We start from the raw sequence: 21,944 nt of genomic DNA, 5'->3' as shown, positions 1-21,944 counted from the left end.
GGTTTTAAATTGTCAGTGGTGAACGAGCGCCCCAGATTCTTTTCCCTTCTACCCGCTTCTGAGAAAACGAATCACCCATGGATGGGGAACCATTGGTCCTCCAAATGTTGCTGGACTACAACTCCCATCATGCTGCCGAGGGCTGATGAAAGATGTCGTTGAAGGATATCTGGGGGGCCCGCAGATTCCCCACCCCCACTGTAGCCCAAGGGATGCAGAACAACAACATCCCTGAGGGATAGGATGGACTAAGAGATACAGCAGAGGTATTCAAGGTTGCTCACTGTCAGAGGTGGGATTTGGACCTGCCTCTCTCCATTTTGCACTAGTCTGCAATAGCTATATTGTTGGCCTCTGACTGACACCACAGCCTCCTTTTAGAGTGTGAGGAAGACAAAAGGGGAGCATCATTCTAACTGGGTTCCGTATTTTAGATTTGTTGGTTGGCCGTTAAAATCCTGAGTTTTAATTTTGAATGTTTGCATTATTGCCAGGCTCTTGGGCTGTAAGTTATATCCCTGTGTCCATTATGGTTCTCCAGCACTGTCCGTTCTTACTGATAGCACTGTGCTTCTGCTACTGAAGGTAGCTGTTTCTTAGGCAGCCTGTATCCTCCATGTTCCTATTTGTAAGTTTAATGTGTCTGGACAGTCCTAGACTTTGTTGTTTAGTCGTTTAGACGTGTCCGACTCTTCATTTGCAGGAACGTCCACTGCTTGTGGGATGTGAGGCTAAGCCTCAAGACCTTCCCCAGGGCATTGGCTGGGTGTCTTTTTTGCTTTTAATGGACTGTGATGCTTGGACGCGGGTGGTGCTGTGGACTAAACCACTCAGCCTCTTGGGCTTGCCAATCGGAAGGTGGGCAGCTCGAATCCCTGCCATGGGGTGAGCTCCCGTTGCTCGGTCCCAGCTCCTGCCCACGTAGCAGTTCGAAAGCACATCAAAGTGCAAGTAGATAAATAGGTACCACTTTGGTGGGAAGGTAAATGGTGGTTCCGTGTGCTGCTCTGGTTTTGCCAGAAGCGGCTTAGTCATGGTGGCCACATGACCTGGGAAAACTGTCTGCAGACAAATGCCAGCTCCCTCGGCCAGTAAAGTGAGATGAGTGCCACAACCCCAGAGTCATCTGCAACTGGACCTAATGGTCAGGGGTCCCTTTACCTTTACCTTTAATGCTCAGAAGAGAAAAGAGCTGCAGCACTTTGTCCCCCACCTACCCTAATGCATATCCCAAGCATTAGCCTATATTGAGTCATAAGATCTCTTTATTGTAAATTGAACTCTTGGAATATTTGGGGAAATAGACATGGTTTTGACAGAAGGCTTCTTGGTCAGGTCATTCACATGTGTTACCCATCCTAAATATGGCAGATTGTAGAATATGAATCGCATTTACAAGGTTTGCCCTGCTAACTAGGTTCTGAAAGCACTGTTAAGAACCCATGATTAGCTCTGCCTGTGGTTTGCTTAACCCACAATTGCGTGTTTGCACTATATTAAACTGAAACTATGTTGAAAAAATCCCCCAAACCTAGCCCTGGGAAAGAGAGATTGAGGAACTACCTCTGCTCACTTTGCTTCATGTCTGGCTGAGGTTCTCCCTATATACATATTATTCATATTATTATTTTACTATATTTCTATGCCGTTTTTTATTCAAATAAATCCCCAAGCAGCTTACAAACAAAAGATAAAAATAACATAATGGAACATCATGAGTACAGCATAAATTGTATAGAAGACTTAACAAATCATCAGTAAAACATTCACAAATCACAAATAAAACAATTACCATCTATGTAACACTATTAACGAAACAACTAAAAAATAAGCTAAACATCACAGTTGCACCAAAAGTCACATTATAGGATTCACAAAGCGCGACCGCATTCATATCTATAAAACAATATTAACAACATTAACATATAGCTTCAAAACAAACAAACAAAGCCCTGTTGAATTTGTACACGTGTCTCTTCCTCAGTTGGTTAGAGCTTGGTGCTGATAATGCCAAGGTTGCAGGTTCGATCCCCATATGGGACAGCGGCATATTCCTGCATTTCAGGGGGCTGGACTAGATGATCCTTAGGGTCCCTTCCAACTCTACAGTTCTATCATTCTGTTATTCTCAGGAGCTCAATGAAATTGGGAAATTGGGAAAGTTGATTCTGACCAGCTGTTGCCTCTGGTTCCATAAGCTTCATCAACCATACCTGCTTTTTTCCCTATCGGAGTGTGATTGTCAAAGACTCATAAAACTGCTTGTGCCTGGAAGTATACCTTACAGTGGGGGGAGTATTTTTTTTTCTTTTTTACTCTAGCAAAATAAATTTTGTTCTTATTTAATTAGGCTGGTTTTATATCGTAGTGCCACAGATCAGTGCATTATAGTACTGCAGAAGAATCTCCCCTCTGGTCATAAGAATTCAAAATGAAGCTTTTAAAGTGAATAGTATTCACTAATTAAATGTAATATAACCGCAAACAGGAATATCGCCAATTGTCCTCTTTGGTTATTCGTTTTTCTTCATTCTGTCATGTACGCCAGCTTATTGTGCAGCAAAGTATGTGTGGGTTTTTTGGGGTGTGGGCAGTGAGTGTTAAATAATGACTAGGTAATCTCTCATGATGAATCCTACTAAAATATCATTTACAAGAGCTGAAACATCTCTTTATTGCGAAGCTTGTAAGTCAGTCCACCCAAGTCCCTAGCCTGCTTGCCCGCACATGCCAATGTAGGCAATGCCTAGTCACCTGAAGGGGGTTTTGAGTTCCCCAGGTGTTGGGGCGATCAGGGCCGGGTTTAGGTTTGATGAGGCCCTAAGCTACTGAAGGTAATGGGGCCCTTTATATTTCCAGCTGTCCTTTGTCAACAACAAATTGTCGCTGTTTTTTGTGTTGAATATATGCTATATGGTAATTTATCGACCTAATAGGTATCTAAAGCCATTTGCACATAACAAAATATGTATTTTATCAAAGTAATTTTATTTTATTTGTTTTTTATCTTATATTTTGGAAATGTACATCCAGGTTTTTTTTTCCTTTAAATTTTTTGGGGGCCCCCAAGAGAGTGGGGCCCAAATCTGTAGCTTGTTTAGCTTATACGTAAATCCGGCACTGGGGGCAAGTGTCTCTGTACATGTAATAAGTGCAACAAGAGAATATTCTTTGGTGACTCTTTGTATTGTGTCTTTGCGATTTCACTATCCTAAAGTACATAGTCTGGGATCTGAGGTGATTCTGTTATTTCCATTTTCTCATACGTCTTCAAAAGAAGTCTGTTTTTAAGGTCTGCCAGCGACCAAATACCTTTTTTCTTTGCTTCAGCTGGTCAGAATTCAATCTCTCTGCCACCCCTGGTCATTATTTCTGATGACCTGTAGGCTGTTCAAGAAAGATATTTTGTTTACATTGGAGATGTAATTTAGCATGTGTATAAAGCACCGTTTCCCCTTTTTGTTTCAGGCATTCGACCACCAATCATGAATGGGCCCATGCACCCACGTCCTTTGGTAGCACTGCTAGATGGACGGGACTGCACAGTGGAAATGCCAATCCTGAAGGACGTCGCCACTGTTGCATTTTGCGATGCACAGTCCACGCAAGAAATTCATGAAAAGGTGCGGCTGAACATTTATTTAAGTTACCCGTCTAGGAAGTACTGTGAACATCGCATACCACTACCACTTTCCCCATATTCTGCACGGCACCTGAAAGGATAATCTAAGATAATCTAAAAGAGCCAGCGTGGTGTAGTGGTTAAGAGCGGTAAACTCGTAATCTGGTGAACAGGGTTCGCGTCTCCGCTCCTCCACATGCAGCTGCTGGGTGACCTTGGGCTAGTCACACTTCTCTGAAGTCTCTCAGCCTCACTCACCTCACAGAGTGTTTGTTGTGGGGGAGGAAGGGAAAGGAGAATGTTAGCCGCTTTGAGAATCCTTCGGGTAGTGATAAAGCGGGGTATCAAATCCGAATCCAAAATGGCAAGCTGTTTTACAGACAATGTGCAGAGGAGTATACAGCCCTGGGCAGAACTGCACTGTGTCCATCCTGGCAAATCTTAAAAAAAATGGTAAAAACAACAACAACAACCTTAAGCAGGCTTCCTCAACCTCGGCCCTCTAGATGTTTTTGACCTACAACTCCCATGATCCCTAGCTAGCAAGACCAGTGGTCGGGGATGATGGGAATTGTAGTCTCAAAACATCTGGAGGGCCGAGGTTGAGGAAGCCTGACCTGCGAGCTGCCGGTACCAGGTGTTCTCTTTCCTGGTTGGATGGTTTGGTGATTGCTCCGACCAGTTGCAACAATTAACAGGAGAAGGGTTCTAAACTGAGCTAGGGGTTATGAGTGCAAAACCAGAAATGGTTGATGATCCCTCTAGGTCTTCCAAGCGTCATGTAGGTGCTTAATGATTTCAGGGAAGGGGAACCGGAGGCCAGATGCACCCCTCTGTACCAGTTCCTGTCCTTCTTAACTCTCCTCAGGCCACGGCCACTCTCAGCACCCTCTTGTAGTGTGTTTGCTTGCCTGGAATGCATTCCTGAACTATGATATCTATGACTTCTGTGTGGCTGGAACATTCTGTGTGGCTCTACAAATATCAGCACCACATGTTGCTTCTGTGCCCCCTTTTTTTTTGCCTTTGGCACTGCTCGCCACTAGCATGCAACTCCTAGAAGCTTGCCTTTGAGGAAGAAAGTTGCCCCCAGGCTGAAAATAAGACCCATCCCTATTTATAGCAATGCTGGCCTTGCAGAGGGTTTCTTAGAGGCTGTTGGGGCAGCGCACATTTTTTAAACATAGGAAATGCGCTGTAAGAATGCTAAACATTTGCTTTTTTGAACAGCCCAACACACAAATTGCCTAGTGTCTCTGCAGAATAAATGTGAACTAGTATTGAACTATGGATACGGATCTATCTGTGAAGTCTCGTAAAAAAATAAATGGTTCCCCACCAAACAAATTAGTGTAATTTCTATAAACTGCTAATGGCTGACCTTTTCAGAGAAATGTCAGGTTTGTATCCTCTAATAGATGGAAGATTTCACCAAAGATGTTGGCAGCATCTCACAGGATAAACTTGCTTCAGATTGTAGCTCGTCAGAAGCACTCAAATGTCTCCACTCCAATATGGGCGACTGACCTTTAAATCCAAGGTTACCATAGGTCAGGCCTCATTTTCCCTAAAGATAAGCACATTCAGTTTTCTAATTCAGTGAAGGGAGAGTGTTCAGCATTGCGCTATTTCTCCTACCTAATTTTTTTCAATTTTTGGGGGGGGGGGTGGTGGAGGTGGGCAGGGAATCAGGGCCTCTCAGACAAGATGCTGCTTCAAAGTCGTAGAATTGTAGAGTTGGAAGAAATCCCATCTAGACCAACACCCTGAAATGCAGGAGTGTAGACAGTAGACTCACTTTCAGCTCCACCAGCACGGTTGTTGCTAAATACCCTTTCCTACATGCGACTCATGTGCCTTACAGAGGAACTGGGTTCCAAAACATTTGAAAAAAAGCTTTGGTCAGTTCTCACTACAAATCTCTGGAATTGTGCAACCCATTGAGAGCCAGTAGTGGTTAAGAGCAGTAGACTCGTAATCTGGGGAACCGGGTTCGCGTCTCCGCTCCTCCACATGCAGCTGCTGGGTGACCTTGGGCTAGTCACACTTCTCTGAAGTCTCTCAGCCCCACTCACCTCACAGAGTGTTTGTTGTGGGGGGGGGGAAGGGAAAGGAGAATGTTAGCTGCTTTGAGACTCCTTCGGGTAGTGATAAAGCAGGATATCAAATCAAAACTCTTCTTCTTCTTCATTGCTTTCAGGAAGTGGTAGGCTTTGTATGGAGCTTCTGGGCGAAATCACCCACTGCTACAGCATGTGATAGCTTTGATATGTTGATGACAATATATTATTACCCTAGGGACGCGGGTGGCGCTGTGGTCTAACCCACTGAGCCTCTTGGGCTTGCTGATCGGAAGGTCAGCGGTTCGAATCCCCACGACTGAGTGAGCTCCCGTTGCTCTGTCCCAGCTCCTGCCAGCCTAGCAGTTCGAAAGCACGCCAGTGCAAGTAGATATATAGGCACTGCTGTGGCAGGAAGGTAACTGGCGTTTCCGTGCGCTCTGGCTTACGTCACGGTGTTCCGTTGTGCCAGAAGCGGAAAGAAGCCACATGACCCAGAAAACTATCTGAGGACAAACGCTGGCTCCCTCAGCCTGCAAAGCAAGATGAGCGCCGCAACCCCATAGTCACCTTTGACTGGACTTAACCGTCCAGGGGTCCTTTACCTTTGCCTATTATTACCCTGGTACCAGTGAATGCTGCCTATTTTTATTGGACAATGTCAGCTTATCTCCCCCCCCCCCCGTGTGTGTGTTTAGAAAGTCAATATTGTGTGATTGTCGCAAACACAGGACATAGCACTGACTTCCCATGGTAAACATGAGATTGGGCGAAGGCAATCAACAGCAACTCTCTAATTTTGTGCAATGCTTTACTTTCACAGAAGACACACCCCGCAGTGGCCTTTTTGTGACCGGTGCCAAGGGCACCACTCACAATTTTTAATTCTTTATCATTCAAAGCAATAAACACGGTGCATAAAATGTTAACCATTTCGGTATTTATTTCATATTTTTTATTTTTATTATCAACGTTTCGATTAAACGTTTGTCACAAGTTCTGTAGGGAAGGGAAGAGAGGCATTTTATAATTGATCAAAATATGAGTACTGGCACCTCCCCCCCCCAAAAAAAAACAACCACTGCCCTTAATATGGTACATTATTTTCATGTGTTTTGTACGCCATCTCCAGAGCTTTTAGTGAGCCATCTGGAAGCTTAGGGCTAAAATGTGAAGAAATGAGGCCTGTGCAGAAGATAATGAATGATTTGGAAAGCGCTCCTTTAATGCACGTCCTGCTGGGTGGGAGTCCCCAGGGGGGAAAGAGTTTATATTTTGGGGGAGCTCCCATGCTATGCTTTCCTTTGCTTTTCTGAAACAAGCTGTAGGCTTGCTTCAGCTTCCTGGATGCAGGTAAAGTGGGCAGCTGGAAGAAGAGGCTAAGGGGAACTTCTGTTGAAGAGTGGAGAGCAGCCATAGGTGTGCATTAAGCCTAGCAGCCAATCCTCTTCATCTCTTCTGTATCTGTGCACAGTGGCTGCATCAAGAGTTTGATGGAAACAAGGTGGAATGGGAGATGGCAAAACCCTAATTGGTGCCAGTTGTGCCATTTGACGTTCTTAAGGCAACTTTGATCCTTGTAGATGTGGTTTTGTTTTGTTTTGTTGTTTTGTTACTCTTTTCGAGAAATAAGGAAACTATTGACAGCAAGAGAAGCTCTTGCCAGACGACCACTTACTGGAGAGGTGGTGGGAAATTCTTCGTGACCTTAGATGCCGCTTGACACCAGATGATGTTTTCGGAACATAAAATCTTGGCTCTCTTTGGAGCTCTTTGCATAATGCCCATCTCTAGAGTTAGTTTACTTTGAAGGATGGGTGGGATAGGTAGGGATGGCAATGGTAGTTTTATTTGTCTTAACGCTTTTTAGTAAAAGTTAAAGGATCAGAAAGGAACAACCATTCTTCACTGTGCTAGTATCTCCACAAGAAAACACTTAATGGCTTTGCTCTATTTTTCTTTTATTTCCCCAAAGGCTTTTTTATATATAATTTTTTTTTTATTTTATACTAAAATACTACAAAAAATAAAATATACATTCACATACATTTTTCAATTTTGGCTAACATAGCCGTGACTTTCCCTCAGACCTTCCACATGGCATTCAAAATTTTATCTTATTATTATACTTCTTTAATCTACCATTGCTTACATTATCATAAATCTCTTACTCATCCTGTCTACCATAATTACAATAATATTTCTACATATTAACTACAAAGCTTCTTGAAGTCCTATTAGCGTATTCAACTGTGAATTGTTTATCAAATAGTTCGTAAACTTTAACCAATCTTTGATGAATTTCTGGTCCCGCTGTTCCCGGATTCTTCCCGTCATTTTGTCCAGTTCTGCATTTTCCATTAATTTCACTGTCCAATCGTCTTTTGTCGGTATTTCTTCTTGTTTCCACCTTTGTGCTAGCAAAATCCTAGCTGCAGTCACTGTGTATTGGAAAAGTTTAACATCCTGTTTTTTAATGTCTGTACCTATAATACCTACTAGGAAGGCTTTTTTCTTGCCTTAAACAACTAGGGTACAGTCAAGTTCAGTGAAACCTGATAAATATCTTGAGATTTGCCATGATGCTAAAAATGAAACCTGCCCCTCAGACTGTTGGCGAGAGCAGGTCCAGAGCAGTCAGATTACCAAGTACATAACCTCTTAGGTAAAGGTAAAGGGACCCCTGACCATTAGGCCCAGTCGTGTCCGACTCTGCGGTTGCGGCGCTCATCTCGCTTTACTGGCCGAAGGAGCCGGCGTACAGCTTCCGGGTCATGTGGCCAGCATGACAAAGCCGCTTCTGGAGAACCAGAGCAGCGCACGGAAACGCCGTTTACCTTCCCGCCGGAGCGGTACCTATTTATCTACTTGCACTTTGACGTGCTTTCGAACTGCTAGGTGGGCAGGAGCTGGGACCGAGCAACGGGAGCTCACCCCGTGGCAGGGATTTGAGCCGCCGAGCTTCCGATCGGCAAGCCCTAGGCTCAGTGGTTTAGACCACAGCGCCACCTGCGTCCCTCTTAATCCATGGTATTTTGCCAGGTTAAAACAGCACAAAGAAAGTAAGTGTAAACCCTGTGCGCTGTCTCTTCAGAAGTGAGCTCCATTGCATTCAGAGGGGCTCACTCTGACGTGTATGAGCACGTTGCATTGCAGCCTGGTTTTCCCATTGAAGTGTCAGGGCTGAGAATGTGTTCAGCCGTCGGCTAAACTCTTACGACATGCCGTTGATGCTCCTGCGTTATTGCACCCACACTCTGCCCGTTCCATAGTCCCTGTTCCTGCCTGGTTCACCTGCCAGGGAGAACTAGCAAAATGTAGTAGCATTTGTGAACAGGTCTCTCAAGTGAACAGTAAGTCTCCGACAGTCATTTTGCTACGCATTCTGCCACAACAGCACCTTGAAATTCTCCCTTGAGAGATGACCAGACTACCGGAGGCGATGGCGTGTACCCCAGGAATTGGAATCCTGGAGGGCGTGTTGAGAACGTAGCTGAATTGTGTTTGCCTTTGTTTTCCAGGTACTAAATGAAGCAGTGGGTGCCCTGATGTACCACACCATCACTTTAACCCGCGAAGACCTGGAGAAGTTCAAAGCACTTCGAATAATCGTTAGAATTGGAAGTGGTTTTGATAACATTGATATTAAATCTGCTGGCGATTTAGGTATATCGTTAATTCGCGCCTGCGAAATTTTATGTAGAAACCCAAGGGGGGGGGGTTGGTGTTCAAACTTTGCTGACGTCTTTGTAGGTCGCACTTAATTGTGGTACTCTGTATTTGAAATTAATTGAATAACTCAAGTACAGTAAGGGCAATCCAGTTGGTGCTCACGAAAAGGCCTTTGACCCAACAGATGGATTTGCTAATGGAAGAGGAGGGGAGGGGGATTTTTTTTTTTTGCCAGTTTGCCCTTCCCCCCTAGCCATGGCACCTTCCATCCTGTTGGAGGGCCCCCCAACTCTGGAGTAAGTCTTCAGCATTCGATGTGTGCTGGGGGCTACAGGAGGAAAATGGGAATGGCCTTCCTTTCGTCTATTAGTGGAGGCATGCACTCGATTAAAAGCACTTTTGTGAACATGGGTTCCACCCAGTATAAGCTGGTCAGACTATTTGTATTTAGGCCTTTGTTGCTTTGCACTGACCTTTGCTGCCCCCTCCAAGCGCACTCTTGCTCCTTACATCCACCAAAATCTCTGGCTGTGGACCTATGAAATGTTTTGCTGTGGTAACATTGCTGCTAAGTGCAGCACAGCTTCACTGCATATTTGTGTCCTCTCTGTTGCAGACAGCGAAGGTATAGGTGGCTAACTTGTGGCTTTCCCACTCCTGGGCTGCGCTGCCCATTAACCCTGACCATGAGTCATGCCGGCTGGGGCTGCTGAGAGTTGGGAGTGTGGAGACGGCTCAGCCGGTAGAGCATGAGACTCTTAATCTCAGGGCCGTAGGTTCGAGCCCCACGTTGGGCACAAGATTCTTGCACTGCAGGGGATTGGACTAAATGGTCCTTGTGGTCCCTTCCAAACTCTACGATTCCGTGATCTGGAGCAGTGTTGGCTCTGGGTTTGGAAGGGCTCTTGGGCAAGCCATCCTCCATGCCACCTCCCCTCCACCTCCATGACTCCCAACTCCTCACGGCCCCACGTCAGGGAGGGTTCTTATCAGTGGACCCCTTGCTGGAACGTGAGCCCTCAGCAGATGCCTGAGCATGCTGACGGTTGGTGCCAGCCCTGGTCTGGAGGACCACAGGTCAGCTACGCCTGGGTTACAACCTTGGAGCATCCTAGAAACTAAATTCTGGCAATTGAGCCTCGGTCCCATCCCTAGAGCAACTGCTTACATCCAGCTCCACTCCCCCCTGCCCTAACCAAAGCAAGAGTTTATTCCACAGCCCCTCTATTTCTCTTAGGCTTTTCTTGTGCATGACTTGTTTTAGATGGTTGAAGCAGCAGGTGGGACTGTCCATTTTTTAATCATTGGAAAGGTGCATAGTCTTGCTTTAGGTCAGGCCTAGGGAAACTCGGCCCTCCAGATGTTTTGGGACTACAACTCCCATCATCCCTAGCTAACAGGGCCAGGTCAGGGATGATGGGAATTGTAGTCCCAAAACATCTGGAGGGCCGAGTTTGCCTATGCCTGCTTTAGGTGCTTAATAGTACCGGTATATGTCTTTCCAACAGCTCTGAAGGCCAGGGCCTGGTTGAATTCATAAAGGTGCTAAGTCAGAAGCAAACATGCCCCCCTCTGGGGGGCGGGGAGGCATTCTGTAGCATTCTGGAGCCACCCCAGGATTCAACACATTCTGTGTGTTTTATTATTATTTAAGGGATTGCAGTGTGCAATGTTCCGGCTGCATCCGTGGAAGAGACAGCAGACTCTACAATGTGCCACATCTTGAACCTGTACAGACGAACCACCTGGCTTCATCAGGCCTTGCGAGAAGGCACGAGGGTGCAGAGCGTGGAGCAGATCCGGGAAGTTGCTTCTGGGGCTGCAAGAATCCGAGGGGAGACCCTGGGCATTATTGGGTTAGGTATGCCAACCCTACTGTCCTGCTCTCTGCTCTTCGCGGATAAAGTCTGTTTGTTAGTTAAATGCATCCACTGTTGTGACTTAAGGCTAATTGGGACCCTAACAAACTGCTAGGGATGATGGTATCCTATTTAGAATCGCTGCCCTGGCTTAGCTAGTGCCCTAGCTAGAGCCAGCGTGGTGTAGTGGTTAAGAGTGGTATACTCGTAATCTGGGGAACTGGGTTCGTGTCTCCGCTCCTCCACATGCAGCTGCTGGGTGACCTTGGGCTAGTCACACTTCTTTGAAGTCTCTCAGCCCCACTCACCTCACAGAGTGTTTGTTGTGGGGGAGGAAGGGAAAGGAGAATGTTAGCTGCTTTGAGACTCCTTCGGGTAGTGATAAAGCGGGATATTAAATCCAAACTCCTCTTCTTCTTCTTCTTCTTCTTCTTCTTCTTCTTCTTCTTCTTCTTCGATGCTTCAAACCTATCGCTTGCATTACAAGGACCAGATATCTACCCCTCTATTTTGCTCAGTAGTTCATTTCTAAAATAAATTCCAGAACCGCCCTGTCACTCTGTAGCAGAAATAGGTTTGTTGAACCATAGTGGGCAAGAGTCTACACAAAGTTTGGGGAGGGGTGGAAGAATAACAGTGATGTTTTCCTAATGGAACTGGAAATTTCTCCTCCCCATTCCCTGCCCCCATGTTTCATAAGAAGTCTTTTAAGTTGGACCACTGTGTACATAACTCTGTGACCACATTCTGACGTAACACTAAACTACGGCTTAGCATTATATGAATGGCCCTCTGCTTTGTGAGTTCCCCTCTCCTTCTGCAACCACGAGGAGTAGTAGATGGGAAGGTTTTGCTTCCACTTGCAACTAATTACGGCTACGCGCTCTCCTTGGACCCAGATAAACTGGGTATTCTAAACTATGGCTTAGGGAAAGAAGGAAACGTCAAACCTTGGTTTATGATTCTGCTAAACCAGTGTTCTTCAGCCTTGGGTCACCAGATGTTGTTGGACAATATCCTCGGCCAGCTTAGCCGAAGGTGGGACCCACACTTGAATAACACTGTCCTAAACCATATTTAAGATTCAGCTTTGGGGATAATGATAATAAACCATGTGTGCTGGCCCCAAGGGTTTGTCCGTGAAGCGAGGTCCAAGTCCAGTCCTGGGTCTAGGCGTCCAAAGGAGGTCAGTCCGGCAGGGAGCAAGGCAGGGAGCAGGTCGAGGTCCAAGGCAGGTTCAGGCACAAGGTTGCAGGTTGAGCACACGCTTGCAACTAAGTTGCTCACGCAACTTGGGCTGGGTCTGGCTGGCCTTTATCTGGCCCTATTGCTTAGGGCAGTCCCGATCCTCCGGAGACTCGCCTCTCCTCCGGGCCTGGAGGCGAGCACTCCTCCTGCAGGCACTTAACTCCCTTCGCCTCTCTGCCCTGAGCCTCTGTAGCTCAGGAGAGGCTGGTGGGTTACTGGACCCAGGGGCTGCCTCAGCTTCCTCTGAAGAGGCTGGGAGTGGAGCACCTGCAGGCAATGGGTCCTCCCTCCCATCAGGAGCCAGAGCAGACTCTGCTGATGCCTGCACCTGGGGATCTAGCACAGGTGGGGATCCTTCAGGCTCAAGCCCTGGCCCCGGCTCAGCTGGTTCTGGAGGCGGGGAATCCTGTGCAGGCTGGGATCCCTCAGGTTGAGCATCAGAGTCTGACTCCCAGGCCATCACACCATGGTTAATTGAAAGCAGAAGCAAAACCTTTTCCTTACGGCCGCACCAGAAAAGACATTGCGTCCAAACCCCATCTGTGCATGAATGGGTGGCTTGCTTTATACCTGCCTCAACAATATTTGTTGTCAGACAAAAAAATTCTCCCCCTCCCTGCAGGACGAGTTGGTCAAGCGGTTGCACTGCGTGCAAGAGCCTTTGGCTTCAATGTCATTTTCTACGACCCGTACCTCTCAGACGGCATGGAACGTGCCCTTGGACTTCAGCGGGTGACGACTTTGCAGGATTTGTTGTTTCACAGCGACTGCGTCACCCTCCACTGCAGCCTAAACGAACACAACCATCATCTTATTAACGACTTCACCATTAAACAGGTAAGTTTCAGATAACGTCACAGTGACGGTAAGAGTTAACATTCATTCAGCAATTTTTGTGCGTTCTTCACAAACATCGCCTTAGAGATACTCACAACAGCCCTGCGGGGCAGACCAGTGATGTCACCGCCATATTGCAGATTTATTGTTACAATGTATATTGAGGGGCGAGCAATTCTGCCATGCAACCAGGTATCCGTTGGTATCAATTTTGCCTTCCGTTTGTCCTATTAATAGGTTCTACTTGGTGAAGAAATGTTACATCCTTACCACTGCAGTTTAATCACATGGATCTTTGTTTACTTGTGAACGGAAAAGTTGCTTCCTGAGAAAATTTCTGCACATCTCAATTCGTAGATTAAGTGGCTACTGCCCCCTTGTGTTCAGTGCTAATACTCACAAGCATTTCCCTCCCAATTTATTTGTCATACACTTCAGGTTACATACTCCGCTAACCCAGAAATAACGCTTCAGGTTAAGAACTTTGCTTCATTATAAGAACAGAAATTGTTCTCTGGCGTCGCAGCGGTAGCAGGAGGTCCCATTAGCTAAAGTGGTGCTTCAGGTTAAGAACAGTTTCAGGTTAAGAACGGACCTCCAGAACGAATTAAGTACTTAACCAGAGGTACCACTGTACTTGAAATAATTTTGGACTTTCAACTGAAACGTTTGCAAATCACCCATAGCATTTACAGCCATAACTTAGTTTTTTATTGAACTTACATTGTCAGAAGTGTATGCTTGCCAATCAAAACAATCGTTTCTTAGTTCTGCAGGCAGAGAACTGCTTACAGAATAATGGCAGTCTTGCATTTAGTTGACACAACCTTGATGGCAGAAAGTGAGGAGGAATTAAAGAACCTTTTAATGAAGGTGAAAGAGGAGAGCGCAAAATATGGTCTGAAGCTCAACATAAAAAAAAATAAGATCATGGCCACTGGTCCCATCACCTCCTGGCAAATAGAAGGGAAAGAAATGGAGGCCGTGAGAGATTTTACTTTCTTGGGCTCCATGATCACTGAAGATGGTGACAGCAGTCATGAAATTAAAAGACGCCTGCTTCTTGGGAGAAAAGCAATGACAAACCTAGACAGCATCCTAAAAAGCAGAGCCATCACCTTGCCGACAAAGGTCCGTATAGTTAAAGCTATGGTTTTCCCAGTAGTGATGTATGGAAGTGAGAGCCATAAAGAAGGCTGATTGCCGAAGAATTGATGCTTTTGAATTATGTTGCTGGAGGAGACTCTTGAGAGTCCCATGGACTGCAAGAAGATCAAACTTATCCATTCTTAAAGAAATCAGCCCTGAGTGCTCACTGGAAGGACAGATCCTGAAGCTGGGCTCCAATACTTTGGCCACCTCATGAGAAGAGAAGACTCCCTGGAAAAGACCCTGATGTTGGGAAAGATGGAGGGCACAAGGAGAAGGGGACGACAGAGGATGAGATGGTTGGACAGTGTTCTCGAAGCGACTGACATGAGTTTGGCCAAACTGCGGGAGGCAGTGGAAGACAGGAGTGCCTGGTGTGCTCTGGTCCATGGGGCCACGAAGAGTCGGACACGACTAAACAACTAAGCAACCTCTGAGGTTTGGTGATCAGACCATCCCCCTGATGAAGTGGCACCTAGTTCATGGAAACTTGTGTTGCAGTAATTCCAAGAATCTCTTTTTCATCTCTGAACCTGCATGAGAACATGAGAATTCAATCCACTTCTGGGTGCCCCCTTCCCCTCCCCTGCTTTAAGGGGTCTGGCGACTGAGCAGAAGGGCTTTTCAGCTGTGATGAACAGAATATGGAATAGCCACTGGCTGCCTCATGGCCCCTATTTAGACAGGTTGCAAAACCTCCTTTATCTCAGCAGGCATTTTCAGGGCACATTCGTTTTTCAAGAGTTGAGCTTTGATTCGCAGGGAACGGGGTATTAACGTTTAGAAAAGCTGCTCTGAGATGTCTTGAGCCCATGGGACAGAGCAGGATGTCAAATAAAGAAATATAAACACATTAGTTAGTTTATTGCTATTTTGCCGCTCCTGCAAATCATATGAGGTACTTCAAACTGTCGTTTCATTCTTTTTCAATATATTAATTACAGTGTCGACTCTGTTTTCAAAAAATGGTGCTGCAGAAATGTTTGTATAAATGAATGCTCTGATCTTTAAGGTGCCATAAACCTTTTCTTTCCTTTATTGCAACAAACAGAATTTGCTGTGGAGCTAATTCTATGGATTTTCTGTTGAGGCAGTTCATGATTTGTCTTTTATCTAGTCATACGCTTCACATAAACTGGTTTCTACAGCTTTCTGGGTTTCAAGTTAATTGGGTTTCAACAAGCAAGAAATCTCAACATTACGGCGTGCTGGCCGTTTGTTGAATTACATTAACATAGTTTATGGATATGTTTGCTTGCAAGTTTCTGAACGCCATGAAACTTCTTGATGAAACAGGAAATCGACATAAGGCTTATCACTGAAAGCTACAATTGCCTGTTGTCAGTTTTATAATTTAGTAAATATTTCCGCTTTCCTAAAGGATCTTGGAATGCAAAGGTGTTCTGATAAGTTATTAATATGTCACTTATTTCTATGTCGACAGCTGTGCCTGTTCTACTTGGTACAACTTTACATGTTTCCATTGATATGTTAAGGCAAGTAGAAAATTACGTTGTTGCATCAGTAAGCAAACACATTCTGTTTGCTAATGGGTGCTTGTTTTCACGCATCTCGTCTTTAGTAATCTCTGTTCACTTTACCTTTTTTTTAAAAAAAAAAATGCAGTAAATCAGCTCAGTTTCTTGTGAAAGGTAGAGGAAAGAGTCTGTGTGCTTTCTCCAAAGCCATGACAGTTCCTTTCAGTGACTCAAAGTCTTAAATTTCATAAATTGTCATCTGACTTCAATGCAGTACAGCAGGGCCCAAATTTTAAAGTCCTGTTAACTAGATGGAAAGGTGGCGCCGTGGGTTAAACCACTGAGCCTAGGGCTTGCTGATCAGAAGGGCGGCGGTTCGAATCCCTGCAACGGGGTGAGCTCCCGTTGCTCAGTCCCAGCTCCTGCCCACCTAACAGTTCGAAAGCACGTCAAAAGTGCAAGTAGATAAATAGGTACCACTCCGGCGGGAAGGTAAGCGGCGTTTCTGTGCGCTGCTCTGGTTCTCCAGAAGCGGCTTAGTCGTGCTGGCCACATGACCCGGAAGCTGTCTGTCGACAAATGGCAGCTCCCTCGGCCAGTAACACGAGATGAGCGCCGCAACCCCAGAGTCGTACACGACTGGACCTAACGGTCAGGGGTCCCTTTACCTTTAACTAGATGGAAAGTATTTTAAAAGCATCAAACTGCCCATATTTTTAAAGTTTGCTTTCAGTATTGCCTTAGGCTGCATTATAGCGTTTAAACGCAGATAAAACATCTGTCAAATGGAAAAATTAATCTGTTTGATATTTCCTCCCCCCCCCCCCACCGGGCCTTGTTCAGTTTAACCGTGATAAAGATGCAGTTTTGCTTGGCTGTTTACACCTTTTAAGCTTCGTTTATAAGAACACTTTTGTAGCATTTCCCCCGTGTGTAGTAAGGCAAGTGGTCCACTTTGGGGTGTAGACTATTCCAGTGGCGGCTGCTTCCTCTACTAACGTCAACTTTATTTCATGCATTTTTAATCTCGGCATGCGTCCTTTTAACTCCCTGCAGATGCGACAGGGAGCCTTCCTTGTGAACATGGCTCGAGGAGGGCTAGTAGATGAAAAAGCACTTGCACAGGCCCTGAAGGAAGGAAGGATACGAGGGGCAGCGTTGGACGTGCACGAGTCAGAACCATTCAGGTGATTCTGTTTCCTGTTTAGTGCCTTTTCTATCGCAAAACAAAAATGGCTCCTTCCAAATGAAGATGCTCTGGTCCTTCCCAGACCGTTCCGAGTGTCTCATATACTTGCATCTCCGGATTATTCAGAATTAGCAGTGACCCAGAATATGTTGTTTCCCGCTATTTATTAAAAAGGAAATACCAATTATGTGCCCCTGGTGACCAGCCTTTGCTCACCTTCGCACCCACTGGCTTGGGTAACAGCAGGTTCAGCTCACCCTTGCTTCCGATTAGTAGGAAATTAATGGTTCTACACAACCTTCCAAGGGTAATGGGCGCGTTTCGTAGCAAAAAATACGTTCCCGCCTTACTGCTTGGCCTGTCCTCCATTTATGTTCTCTGTCCTGCAGGGCTCTGAGATACTTTTAGTGTTTTTGGATGATGCAGGAGCACAAAAGCTTAGACAACACCATGATAGCTTCCATGGGTTCAGTCAGCAGTGAGGTTGTGAGGAACAGATACCTCAAAAATGTTGTCTGATCCCTTTCCGCTATCGAGTTTTGGCCAGGGGAGCCCACTCACCCCAATATGCAGCTCAGTCATACTTTCAAAATCTGTTTGGGGCGCCAAGATAATTGACCTGGTTGAGCCTTGATAGGAAGGCAGGGAGAAGCTGTTCAAATGAACCACGTTCCTCTCATATTACCACAGAACCGGCAACTCCAGAACTAACTCACCCAAAAGTTTACCATAAATACTTCTCTTTATATCTAGTCAAATGTCTGCCTTGCTGTTTGATTACATATATCTTCCTCCAGCGAACTCTATGGAAACATCCGCTTTGGGCTTTCAAACCCCGTCTCAATGCTGTTTCCTCAAATGCACATGTTGTTGTTCCCATTATCCTCAGCGCTGGCTGTGCTGTTGAGAAATGGAAGTGGTGGGTGTCTGCGGTTCATTTTTGGCTGTGTATACTTATTCTCAATAAACACACAAAAGCCTCCGTTCAGGAAGAAGAAGAAGAAGATGATGATGATTAATTACAGTATAAGATGTACAGTATAAGATACCTTTCTTTACTTTTTCTCTCAGCTTTAGTCAGGGTCCCCTGAAGGATGCGCCAAATCTGATCTGTACTCCCCACGCTGCCTGGTACAGTGAGCAAGCCTCAATAGAGATGCGGGAGGAAGCGGCCCGAGAGATCCGGAAAGCCATCACAGGTGCCAGCCGCATTCCCCTCAGTGTTCTTTTACCGACTGTTCCTTCGGCTTAAGGAGCATGCCATTCTTCTGTATCTAGAACATCACTAGTACAAAGGACGCCAAACTGGCTTGGAATAACATTCGCCAAGTACGGCATTGCTAACTTGGCAAACGTTGACATTTAAGTACGACTCTGAATGTGAACTTAAGACCAAGTCAGGTTGCGTGGGGTCGTTTTGTTGCGGCAGTTTGAGGGTGCGGACCTGACCCTACGTGTATTACAGTGGTACCTCTAGTTACAAACTTAATTGGTTCCGGAGGTCCATTCTTAACCTGAAACTGTTCTTAACTAGAGGTATGTTTTCGCTAATGGGGCCTCCTGCTGCCGCTGCGTCGCCGGCACACGATTTCCGTTCTCATCCTGGGGCAAAGTTCATAACTCTTCCAGGTTAGCGGAGTTTGCAACCTGAAGCGTTTGTAACCTGAGGCGTTTGTAACTCGAGGTACCACTATAGACCCTCGTGCTTCATAGCGATTAATATCTGGTCTGAGAAATTACCGTATTTTTCCGTCTATAAGACGCCCCCATGTATAAGACATATTTTGGGGGACTCCGATTTAAGAAAGTGGAGGGGAAATGTGTATAAGACGCCCCCAAATTTTTGACATTATTTTAAAGGGGGAAAACATAGTCTTATACAAGGAAAAATACGCTAAACGAAGGAGAGAACATGCCCTATGGTGAACTGGTAGCAGCCAATGAATAACGGCCATTATTAACGTGTCACACACATTTGCATGCATTTTATTTTTAATCTGACATTATTTGCACATGCGGAGTTTACTTACGCTGCAGTGTTTAACTGTCTGACTAGGTCGCATTCCAGACAACCTGAGGAACTGTGTCAACAAAGAACATTTGACTGCAGCTACGCATTGGGCCAGCATGGACCCAGGAGTTGTTCACCCAGAGCTCAATGGCGCTGCGTACAGGTAAGATTGTGGCGTTCCCTTTTGTCTGCTCTAGACAGTATCCACTATGTATATCTCTTGACATGCTGACGGTGAGCTGTCATTGGGAGGCGTCAACTCGGGGAGAAGAGATTCAAAAGGTTGTTAACCTTTTGAGTCAAATCCCACTCCCATCAAATGCTATTGCTGTAACTACCAAATCTCTTGTGGACATGCGGGGGTGGGGGGCAGCTGGAACTCCACAATAACCAAATTTTATTGAGGGAGGCTCTAGTGCAGGGGTCAGCAAACTTTTTCAGCAGGGGGCCTGTCCACTGTCCCTCAGACCTTGTGGGAGGCCAGACTATATTTTGGAAAGAAAAATAATAATGAACGAATTCCTATGCCCCACAAATAACCCAGAGATGCATTTTAAATAAAAGCACACATTCTACTCGTGTAAGAACACGCCAATTCCCAGACTGTCTGTGGGCCGGATTTAGAAGGGGATTGGGCCTGATCCGGGCCCCGAGCTTTAGTTTGCCTACCCGTGCTCTGATCTCCCATGTAGTTGCTGCTATATTGGGGGGGGGGCACAACTCCATACCCCCCCCCCAAGAGGTAGCAACGTCATCTGCAAGAGTGTCAGAATAGTTAACAGCCCTCCTTCAGCAAGCGAGCAATTAAATGCGGCTTCAAGCTACTTTCTCTTTTTTTAATGGGATTTCTACTTCTTGCTCCCTATTTACACGGTAGCACTCCTTTGCAAGATTGCATTTCTAATTAAAAGCTTGAAAGTTGCCGGTTGGAGATTTTTGTTAATGTTCATGCATTCCGTGAATCTGACTTCCAGGTAGATAGATATGCTTAGACAACAGTTTTCATGTGCCACAAGTTACTCTTCCTTAAATTTTGTAGTAGAACTTCTACACACACCCACACCCACACACACACACACACCCACACACACACACACTGGATCTCAACAGATCTCTGATGCATGCTCTCCTTTCTCTCAGCAGGTATCCACCCGGGGTTGTCAGCGTGGCTCCACCTGGCCTACCTACCGCAGTAGAAGGAATAGTCCCCAACGCCATGTCCTTATCGCATGGGCTTCCTCCCGTCGCCCACCCTCCCCACGCTCCTTCTCCCGGCCAGACAGTCAAACCGGAAGCTGATAGAGACCACCCAAACGACCAGTTGTAGCCTAAGAAAATATCATTCCCAACACGGGCAACTTTGGAAAGCGTGTGGAAAACCGATTGGACTTTGAATAGATGCAAAATCATGAACACACAGAGGAGGCCATATTATGTTTTTAGAAAGTGGTCCAATATGCAGTATAATGAGAAATGGTGGGAGATGAAAAGATTTGAAAACTTTATTCCTCCATATAAAATGTAGTTTGTCCCTGTTCAGTGACCTGATTCACTGTTTCTGTGTCCTATGGGTTCTTTGTTAAGCCAGAGAAGTTAGTAGTTTAATTATATCATGAATGTACTTGTCTGTGTACAGTTTTTAGAACATTAACAAGGGTTTGTTTGCTTAGTTGTCAACAAGAAAAAAATATATATATAAGGGAGGCATTCGACAAACCATTTTTGAGATTCGGGATCCTTTGTTTTTTATATGTTTAAAAATGCCTAAAAACGAAGCAGTTGGTGAACTTCTCAGGACAACGATTTTTCCCATTTTTCTTTCTATGCCACGCAGTGCATTGTTTTTTCTACCTTCTTGTCTTATTTTTTTAGAATAATTTAATAAAGTAAAAACAGTTTCTCCTAATTTCGGCCCAAATTCCCCTTATTTCAGAATGAAGACATTTCAAAGAGATTTTGAGGTGCAAAAATAAAGTTTTTTTTTTTATAAACGAGCATTATGCTTTTTGTCACCGGTTAATATATATTATTGGTGGGATGCAGAGAGAGAGAGAGAGAGATTGAGAGAGGCACTAGACTACTGGAAAGTAGCTGCATTTCATTGCCTACATGGATTCCTTCCTGGTAATGTGGTAGGCTAGCAATATTTTGGGTTAAAATCATGTTTGTGACTGTGTCCATTTGTATGAATTATTATTTTCAAGAAATAAAAATTCCAAACAAATATCATGTGCACCATATATATATGTATATATACATATTTATTTCTGGGTGATTGCTCATCTTTTATGAGGATCAAAGGATACTTCATGCCTAGGTTTATTTTGCTCTGATTGCTGTAATGCTTTCTCGAAAGAAGAACAACAACATCATCATTAAATGCTGTTCTTTTAAATACAGTATTTTACTGCAAGGATAGGGATATGTTTGGCCTTCAGCTCGGACTCCCCCACCCCACCCCCAGCCTTTGTAGCCATTGTCAGTGGTTAAGGAAAACGGAAGCTGAAATCTAACAGCAAATGGAAAATGACAGCTTCTGCATCCCTGTATTTACTGACTGGAAAGCTGGAAATGATGTATCGGAAAAGAACTGCTTTCGTTTCATTTTTTCTATCTGTGCGAATCAGTTTTCTTACATCTTGGGACATGAAGGCAGTTCAGTTTTGGTTTTGAAAGCCACAGAAGAGCCAGTTTACACACACACACACACACACACACACACACATATATATATATATATATATATATATATATATATATATATATATACATACATACATACATATACATATATACATACACACACACACACACACACA

The 21,944-nt window shown here is 45.0% G+C and overlaps 1 protein-coding gene across 5 annotated transcripts in view; it reads left to right on the top strand.

The window, feature by feature from the left end:
• Positions 1-21,365, top strand: part of CTBP1 (C-terminal binding protein 1) — a 49,202-nt gene extending 27,837 nt beyond the window's left edge. For 4 of the 5 annotated variants that reach the window (XM_033148393.1, XM_033148397.1, XM_033148395.1 and 1 more), the window contains 8 exons: positions 3,469-3,623; positions 9,204-9,348; positions 11,009-11,215; positions 13,084-13,298; positions 16,982-17,112; positions 18,186-18,313; positions 19,171-19,288; positions 20,266-21,365. In XM_033148393.1, the coding sequence (XP_033004284.1) occupies positions 3,469-3,623; positions 9,204-9,348; positions 11,009-11,215; positions 13,084-13,298; positions 16,982-17,112; positions 18,186-18,313; positions 19,171-19,288; positions 20,266-20,452 (1,286 nt within the window). In that variant the 3' untranslated portion in view covers positions 20,453-21,365. The remainder of the gene's footprint in view (positions 1-3,468; positions 3,624-9,203; positions 9,349-11,008; positions 11,216-13,083; positions 13,299-16,981; positions 17,113-18,185; positions 18,314-19,170; positions 19,289-20,265) is intronic. The other variant, XM_033148394.1, reaches the window with a different exon arrangement.
• Positions 21,366-21,944: the final 579 nt, after the last annotated feature.

Source organism: Lacerta agilis, chromosome 5 (genome assembly GCF_009819535.1).
Source record: "Lacerta agilis isolate rLacAgi1 chromosome 5, rLacAgi1.pri, whole genome shotgun sequence".
Classification (NCBI taxonomy): Eukaryota; Metazoa; Chordata; class Lepidosauria; order Squamata; family Lacertidae; genus Lacerta; species Lacerta agilis.
The sequence above is the reverse complement of the archived record's forward strand: the minus strand, read 5'-3'. Positions and strand labels throughout refer to the sequence as shown.